General features: G+C 29.5%; 2 protein-coding genes across 2 annotated transcripts in view; both read left to right on the forward strand.

The window, feature by feature from the left end:
* Positions 1 to 805: 805 nt before the first annotated feature.
* ORMDL (Orosomucoid 1-like) lies at positions 806 to 4,100 on the forward strand. Its single transcript, XM_014432317.2, has 3 exons — positions 806 to 978; positions 1,067 to 1,218; positions 3,840 to 4,100. Exons 1-3 carry the CDS (start codon positions 808 to 810, stop codon positions 3,973 to 3,975), a joined length of 459 nt encoding a protein of 152 aa, XP_014287803.1. The 5' UTR covers positions 806 to 807; the 3' UTR covers positions 3,976 to 4,100.
* Positions 4,101 to 5,160: 1,060 nt separating this feature from the next.
* LOC106688051 (ankyrin-3) overlaps positions 5,161 to 9,305 on the forward strand; it is a 6,667-nt gene continuing 2,522 nt past the window's right edge. Inside the window, exons 1-3 of the mRNA XM_024363137.2 lie at positions 5,161 to 5,296; positions 6,804 to 7,366; positions 8,959 to 9,178. Of these exons, the coding sequence (XP_024218905.1) occupies positions 5,243 to 5,296; positions 6,804 to 7,366; positions 8,959 to 9,178 (837 nt within the window). The 5' untranslated portion in view covers positions 5,161 to 5,242. The remainder of the gene's footprint in view (positions 5,297 to 6,803; positions 7,367 to 8,958; positions 9,179 to 9,305) is intronic.

Here is a 9,305-nt window from a genome sequence, read left to right on the forward strand (position 1 = left end):
TAATATAATAGTTCCCTTCTTTCAACTTAAACTTCAAAATAGATTATGAATATGTTTTCTTTGCTTTTAAATTTTTACTATATTTTTTTTATTATAGATTTGGAATGTTAGTTCTATGATGTAATAAATATCAATTAATAATTCTAATACTCTTTTTTTAGCCATTGTATCTAATATTAGGAAGATATCATTACTTGTTTTTTTTTTGTTTTATTTTTTAATTTTGCTAAAATTAATTATTTTAGTATTTAATAAAAACTTTTCAAACTCCTTTCACTATTTTTTTTTTTAATATTTCAATGATTTTTCTGTACATTTTTGGTTTTCTTACTGCATAAAAGTTAAAAATTGATGCTTGTGCTATGTGCTCTTGCATTATTATCATTTAAAATTTTTCTCTTCTTAAATATTTTAACTCGCCAGTTTAACTGATTTTAGTTAGTGCAATAAGATTAATATATAAGAAACTTGAATAAAGTTGTGAATTAAAGGGTCTAGTTCCAGCTATAAGATGTAGATGGCTGCACTAAATGAAACCTACCTGTGTTTATAACACTGACAGTGTGTCCGTGTCTTTGTTTCTATTTGTTGGTTATCGTTGAAAATTAGTTATAGGTTTGTTAAAATTTATATTAGGATGTGATTGTTTAATACTTTACTTATAATATTTATAAATGTCTATAAAATCATTCGTGACCTGTCTGTATTGTATATTTAGATTTGGAACTTTGCATATGTGATCTTTTTTTTTTTGTTAATTAGTTCTCAGTTCTCTGCTTATTTAATTACGTTATTATTATTTTAGGAATGTTAGTCGGCGGACATGGTGATTCTAATCCTAATACATCCTGGTTAAAGAGTAGAGGGATGTGGTTTAGCTATACTATTGGAATGCTTGTTCTCCATTTGATTATACTCTCTGTACCATTACTTACAATACCTTTAGCTTGGACCATAACAAATTTAATTCATAATTTGGTAATTCCCTAAATTTCTCATAAATACGTTGATTTTCTTGATTAGAAGTTGAGAAGCCTTTATTATTTTCTTACTTCCTTCATTTCAGATCCATTTTGTATTTCTTCACATTATAAAAGGAGCGCCTTGGATACCACAGGATCAAGGTGAATCCAGAAGACTTACCCATTGGGAACAAATTGATAATGGAAGACAATTTACAAAAACAAGAAAATTTCTGATGGCCGCACCAATAATAATGTAAGTTTTTTATACTAATTTTATCAGTTATAGACAGGTAATATTTTTTATAACTTGTTATCATTAGGCTTTCTATAGTATACTTAATTTACAATAATAAAAAGAAATTATATTGGAATTCATTCCTTAATATGTTTTTACATGCATTTGTGGTTGGTTATTGATGCTTTTACTTAGGAAAATTTTTAATCTCCAAATGTTCAATGTATGGCAATATCACTGTTGTACAATATTAACTCAACTCAAAAAATATATTTTTTAAATTTTATTCTGTATTAAATGCATTGTAAAGATAAAAATCTATACTGGGGCTCCTTTGTAAAAAGTAGAATAATTTAGAGACCGTCTTCAGGAGGATAATAGTAGAGTTAATTACCCCAGTCTAGTGCATTGTCTTTGGTATCTCAGTTGTACTAAATAAACAATTTTTTTTTTTAGTCTTGCCACAATTAAAGCAAATTAGCGATTTTTTAATCACAATTTTTTGTCCCCACTTGATATTTTTCAGCATTAAATGAAATTAAATTAGTTTTTTAATAATTATAATGAATTTTATAAGTACAACTTTACTGCTAAGAGGAGTAAACAGTACTTTGACACCTTCTTATCTTAACCTGCCTCTTGAATATTTTAAAATTACCTAATCTTAATGATCTTTTACTGGAAGAGTTTCTGGGATTAAATTGAATTCGGTGAATGACCCAAATCTTCCTTGTTTAATTGTAATAATTTATTTCATATAATCAATAACAACGTTTCGGGAATATCCCCGAATTACTGAAGTAATGCAATAATAAAATTACCTATTATTGAAGTTCTCTTATTTTTATAAAATTAGATCATACTATCTGCTATCAGATTGTTACTGTATATTGGTCAGGACATTCTGTTTTATTTACTTTAATTTATAATCCCTATATAAATAAATTCCTGAAAAGAAATATAATAAAGTTCAACAAATAAAACCCCTCGGAACATATTTATAGGAATATTTAAAATAATCATTCTCTCTTCTTAGTCAAAAGTGATTAAAAGTAAAAATGTAGTAATGTAAAACGATGTAATACATTGTAATACAATGTAAAAATGTAAAACGAAAAACTTAATTCATTAACTAGTTTTACACAAACATTGCAAAACATACAGTACTTAATCACATTGTTAGACAGGAACAGGCTGAAGCATTACTCCAATATGCCCACACGCATCTACTGACTTATAAACACTGTTCTATTATTGTATAAACACTGTTCTATTGTTGTGAGATACAACTTTCACTCTTATTATTTCTACTTTAATTGGATTCCAGTTGTCGATTCTCCCTTTCTGGATAGATAAACCCCCAACAGATTCTTTTCAGTTGACAGAGAAGCTCATAGGCCTATAAGGCTTAAATTTACATGAATACGAATTACTTTATAGTTTTAAGTATTAACTTCGATCATCAATAGTTTTCACATTGTGTATGGTGAGTATGCCCCCAACCACCATATTGTAGTATGTTTCAGAATTAGTACCATTTAAAAAATTAATTATTCATAAAAAATTCACCCTTTTTCAAAATTAACTTCAATTAATTACTAATAAATAATGTTAATCATTCCAAACGACTTTGTACACTTCATACACTATGATTTATGGAGCTTACATATTGGTCCAATTAAATTTTATTTTGAAAATTGATAATATGTAATTAACCTTATTTTTCTAAAAATGTTTAGTGAAACATTTACTCCATCTCAATGATTTAAATAATTTGTCATGACCTTGCAACTAGGATTCATAAATAAGACACACATTTTGTTATCTATTGTTTGTATGCATTGTTTTCTTAATGCAGTTTCCCCAGGCAATTTATTTATGAGGACATTTAAAATGTCTATTAAATATATATAAAGAAGAGTTTAACTTAATTACAATTATTTTATGTTCAATGTTTACAACAATAATTAAAAGATATCTATAAATGGGTTGTACATGCAAAGACTTGCATTATTTTTGGTGGCTGGAATGAATGTTATTTTTTTATCTTAATACTTTTGAATTAAGTACTTGCTACAGGCCTATCCCCATTGGTAAACTAAATGGCTTTGATAAGGTATATCCATGGTCTGACTAGTAAAGTAGAGCCATAAATTAAGCGGTAATATGTCTGATAGATGCTATTCTCACATATGCATTTATTGTTGTCAATTAGTCCTAATCTAGGTAAATAACGTTATATGATTGTATTAAGATATGAATCTAAATTTCTAGTTTATTTTGTCACTTCTCTTTTCCTTAAAGATAAAAAGTAATAGATTTTAATTTTTTAAGGAAAGGAAGACTTTTTTAATATAGTTAAAAAATATAGCTGTAATTGTTATTATGCAAAACATGTGCAAAATAATTGCTATAGTTATTTAATTCACATATAAATAACCTCATTTGTATTTAAATCTACAATTATCATGACACCAAATTAAAAAGGCCTTTCTGACTTCAATCCATCTTTATTTACATTCCAATTAAAATGTGTTGAACATCCAATTACCTTTATTTTTAAACATCACTTCTTTAATTTTAAAGATATATTTTGTTATGATATTCCATAGTTTTATTTTATTTATTTTAATTTTTAGGTTTTTCCTTACGTCCTTTTACACAAAAAATGATCCAAATCATTTTGCTGTGAACTTTGTTAGCTTGGTGTTTGTCACACTTCCGAAACTTCCACAGTTCCACGAAGTTAGGTTATTTGGGTTAAATAAGTATTGATCAAAGTACTATTAATATTATGTGATTCTATTTTTTAGATTTATGTATAAGTATAAACATTTATAACTATTGTTGTGATGTATAGTATTGTACCTGTATGAAATAAATATATTATTTAGTGCAGATATGTGGTTGTTTTTAGCCCGAGTGTGTTATTTTGATTGTTTAAACAATGTATTTTCTGATTTTTGAGTCAAGATATTTATAAAGACCAAAATTATGTGTGGCAGTTAGCTAAATTTTAAAGGGTAACAGGTTGGTAAATTTTTAGGAGTTAACTGGAACTGCCCATTTTATTAATATTAAATATATTATTTTACAGATTATATATCCATAATAAATGAAATTATAAAATATAAAATTACAATTACTTGTTGCCAATAAACTTTCATTGATTGTTTCTTCACACTGTTTAATATCAATCAATAAAAGGATTGTTTCTTCCTTTTACCTATTGTAGCAATTATTTTTTTCCACGAAACTCAAGCATGGTGTGAAATAAATAAAATTTACTGTTATTAGAAAAAATAACTAGCACTGTTAGTCCTGTGGGAGAATAAATCTCACAGCTAAGAAGTTGTGTTAATTGAAATTTCAAATGGAAATGCAACAAAAATCTGTACTAAAAGTAATTTAGAAAAAAAATTACAGAATAAAGATACATTTTCTCTGATTTTTTTATTCTTTTCATGAAATAAAATATTTTTGATTACTTTCTAGGAAGTTTTTTATTCTTATGTATTAAAGTGGCGAGGTGCAAGAAACTTCCTTAAGAATATTATCCAATACTCTATATTTACTTTTATAATGTTTTGTGGTGTTTTTCCGGTCTTCAGGTACTATTCCTTGTTGTCAAATTTATCAATTTCATTTCCTAAATTTCTTTTATAATTTAAATAACAAAAGTTAGGAATGATTATTTAATGATTAAAAAGTATTATTTTTTAATCATGTAACTGTAATGACAAAAGTTAGGAAATGAAATTGATAAATTTGACCCTAAGGAATAGTACCTGAAGAGAAGAAATACACACCAAAACGTTGTTAAAGTGAATATAGAGCATTATATAATATTCTAAAGGAGGTTTCTTGCATTTCACCATATTAATACATTGAAATAACATATGTTTTTTCTGTTAGTTATTACATGCGACTGTCCTAGAGCTTAACTAAGATTAATGCCAGTAATCCTTCAGGGTTAATACTTGTCTTGGCATAAATATACTCGTGTCTAGTTGAATTTGCTAGTTCAGTTTACTTTTGCGCAATGTTGCTATTTGTATTTTCTGCGATATTTGCACATCAGTGCTTAGCCTTTAGTGTAAGTATATCTAAACTATATATCTTTAATTCATATAATATAAGCAATGCTGAAAAGTTTTTAAAAAAATGTTTATTTTGTTTTATCTTTTGCATAAAACATTTGTATGGCTGCATCATCAGGTTGATCATATAGTGCTGTTTTTGCCAAAATCACTTGAGCATTTTTATCTCTTACCCTAAGTTTTTAGAAGTCCTAGTAAAAAATTATTACTCCAAAACCTGGAACCTCAAATCAAAGCTAGCTTAATATGCTATATTGTAGTTTATTACACCTATCTTCGTAGGGGTTTTTACTAAATCCTGCACCACATTATGTGCACAAGGTACTTTTTGCTATCTATCTTATGCTACATAAGCTGTGAGTTGGCGTTTCCCTTAACACAATTAGCTCAAGTCGGGGCATCCATTACTTTTTTCATTGGACAATCTTGCATGAAATGCCTACTCGCCACACCAGATATACAGCCTCCACTTCACAAGTGGCCTTACCCTTGGCATTTTAAGCAACGAGGGGCATCCAAATAGTCATTAAAGGATAACGACCGTCATCCTACTGCCATAATTTCTTCCTTCAATAAGGTGAACCTTGTGCAGAATCAAGAACTAACAATGTTTGATTGATGACATCTATGGGTATGTGTCGTAAATCCCCTCAGGATGGAAAATTCATTCAGTAAGGTATTCAATTATGGTTGCAAAGGTGACAGCAAGTCCTAAAAGTATTTGATTTTGGTCCTTACAGGAACGGATACTACTCTCAGTAAAGTATTCGCTTACAGTCGAGATAGTGTGTGAGTTTAATAAGTATTCCCTGTAGATCCTCAGTATGGAATATGATCAAGGGGTTTTCACCCTTGGTTACGCTCTGATAGCTGAAGGATAGGGTATTAAATATTAAACAAGAACTAGATTTTATATATCAATATTATAGGATCTATAATATTAAATCAGAGAAGGCACAGAGAAATTAATACACAATTTATATTCAAAAGAATGGTCGAATACTGTAATCCACGAGCTAGTTTTTTATTCATTGCCTTCTAAGGAGGTGAATCTATTTTGAATTAACTTAGTGGGTCAAGTATGTGCTAGGGACTCTAGGTGTTAAGGCACCGAGAGACACTTTATATAAGATAATAGCTTTTAATGGATCTAGAGACGAGTAATAAAGATAATATGGGATATTATAAAGTAGTAGTTCCACATTGAAAATTAAAAATAAATGTCTAGAACTCAAAAATATTTAGAAATAGCTATAACAATAATTCCTGCATCATTGATATTTTATTATTTTGTATATGATATTTAAAAAAAAATTATAGTATTTGTAAACTTCTAAATTATAAATATTTTATTTTATTATAATTAAACAAAATTGAGAAACCCCGATGCAGTTCCCACATTTTTTTATTTATACTTGAACCTTTTTCTTCTCAATAGAAGAGACCATGTCTAAATATTGAATGATTATTATTTATTCATTAGTATCATTAAATACTTTTTAGGATGTCAGTATGGAGGAGGATATCGAACAGTTTTTAACTGTGGGGAAAAAGATGACTTGTAATATAGAAAAGAAATTCCCGCCACTGCACAGGGCAGCATTGACGGGGAACATTCAATTGGCAACGAGAACACTTTCGGAATTGAAAGGGCGTAAATGTATAAACCACCAGGACAGTGAAGGAGAAACTGCACTCCACTGGGCAGCCTTACGCGGTCATGGAGCGATCGTGCGAAGCCTACTGGAGTCTGGAGCCAACGTGACCAATGTTGACCATTGCAATAACACGGCACTACACGCGGCGGCCTGCTCTGGTGATATTAAGTCTGTTCGTTGGCTGATTATGTTTGGAGCGGATCCCAATGCGAAAAACCGGAATGGCAGCACACCACTTCATGTTGCCGTCGAGAAAAATCATTTTGAGATTGTTGAACACCTCATTAGTTCTTGTGCGTGCCTCAACGCAACTGATAATAGAAAAAGGACTCCATTGGATATAGCTATGGCTACTAACAATATACCACTGGTCGTATTGTTGAGAGCTGCAGGAGCCAGCAGTGTAAGGTAAGGTTTTATTTGTGAAACTATTTCAAGTACTGAGAAGAGTAATGCGAATTTATATATCTGTTATTTATATTGAAAATTGCTTAAGCAGCTCATAAAACTTATCTGACGTTAGTGTGTACGAGAAATTTCACATTCTATCCACACCCATAAGGGCTGGAGAAAGATACATGTCTTATAACAAAACTGTTAAGCAATTGCTTATAAAAAAAAGAAGTTTTAGTTAGGTAAACAATATACGACTGTCAAACAATTATTGTGGAAAGAAGACTGTCCCCGGGCTGTCAGTCTCAACGAAAGAAATAAAAGAAACCCTGGGATTAAATAGAGTGTTAAAAAAGGAGAGATTAATGCTATTTAAAAGTCACATAAATAAAAAACAAATGGTCTGCAAGGAAAATAATTTATTTATCAATAATGTACAATGTAGTAATTAACTAACAGTCGTAACTAGGAGACCTTGTTTAGTTAAGAACTCGTAACTTCTTCATCTGCGCCCTTGACGAATTTGGAAATTGCGGGTTTGAAAAATCTGCGACCTCCGATTTCGAGGATCATAAAATTTTTTTGGAATTTCTGTAATATATACAAATTGAAATTATTATTATTATCAAAAGCTAAACCAAAATTTGTACATGAAAGTGGTTTCAAGTTTAATTTCTCCCTACTTAGGAGAAACTCAACTCTGCGATCTTGTTGGGATATTTCGAAAATATTCTATTGTGCTCTCATTCTTTACAAATAAATTAGTTTTATTGGAGATCTTTGTTTTTGCATGCTATTCATAAATTAGAAAAGCACTAATTCAACATACACTATATTCCATCTGGTTTGATTTTGTATCTTTGAACATGTTTACCAACATGCAAAAAAATGTTTTTCAATTACAATAGTAACTATTTTTAAACCTCTATGATTTGAATTCCACCTTAGTTTTGAAATCATTCATTTAAAATTATCATCCTGCTCTTAACTTCTTCTTCTTCTTAGCCCTTTACTAATTTGGAAATTTTGCGCCTTTAGCCAGTTTTTAAAATTGCGCGCCATCTCCCTGGTTAGGAGAATCACAACTCTGCACTCTTGTTCATGGAATAATTCGGAAATATTCTATTGTGCCCTCATTGTTAACAAATAAAATATTTTCCTTTAGGATCTTTGTTGTTTTTTTTATTGCATGCTATTCATAAGTTATAATAGCAATGGTTAAAACATACACTTTATATTCCAATCGGCTTAATTCTCTGAAACTCCAAAAAAATATTTTTCAATTACATTAGTATTCATTTGTACAACTCTTTGATTTGAATTTGATTGCACCATAGTTTTGAAATCATTCATTTAAAGTTACCACTTGGTGTTTCGAATAGTTTCGTGATAATATTGTATTGGAATGTTAACCTGTTATCTCCAATATGGAAAATAGGCTTGGCATCCCGTTTAAGAAACATGTTTCTTTTTTCTCTTTGAGCTTTCTATAAAATTCATTAATATGACCCCAAGAGGAATATTTGAATATACTTCCTTATGCTGCCAAATTTTAAAATACAATAGGCATTTTTTAAAAAAAATCTGTATGTAACTTTAAATTTCAGTAAGCCAGAAACTTTCCGTTGGGTGAATCAAACAGCAGGAGAATTTGATCTTCCTAAGTGTGCAGTAAAAGGTGGAAAAACTTACGACGGTCAAATGACATTCCCCGGAAGGGTCTGGCATCAGAATGGCTACATCCCTGCTACCATAATCCCTAACCATAAAAAAATTATCACTGTCATTGATGGAAAGTACAAGAAAGTGTCAGGCAACAAATATCAAGTAAGTTGTGAATCTTTCATTTATCTTCAATAGTCACATGTCCCTCAGCAGAAATAAGCTTTGCATGTTGAGTCATTAAATATATTTAATTAATTAGGTTTACCTGTATTTTAATGTGTGTTCTTCA

This window comes from Halyomorpha halys, unplaced genomic scaffold (assembly GCF_000696795.3).
Source record: "Halyomorpha halys isolate HHAL.00 unplaced genomic scaffold, Hhal_1.1 Scaffold1045.1, whole genome shotgun sequence".
Lineage (NCBI taxonomy): Eukaryota > Metazoa > Arthropoda > Insecta > Hemiptera > Pentatomidae > Halyomorpha > Halyomorpha halys.

Bases quoted from the DNA above. Each gene is read 5' to 3' on its own strand.
- ORMDL (XM_014432317.2), top strand. From the start codon at position 808: ATGTTAGTCGGCGGACATGGTGATTCTAATCCTAATACATCCTGGTTA. The intron at 979-1,066 runs GTAATTCCCTAA...CCTTCATTTCAG, and splicing joins CAAATTTAATTCATAATTTG to ATCCATTTTGTATTTCTTCA. The intron at 1,219-3,839 runs GTAAGTTTTTTA...TTTAATTTTTAG, and splicing joins ATGGCCGCACCAATAATAAT to GTTTTTCCTTACGTCCTTTT.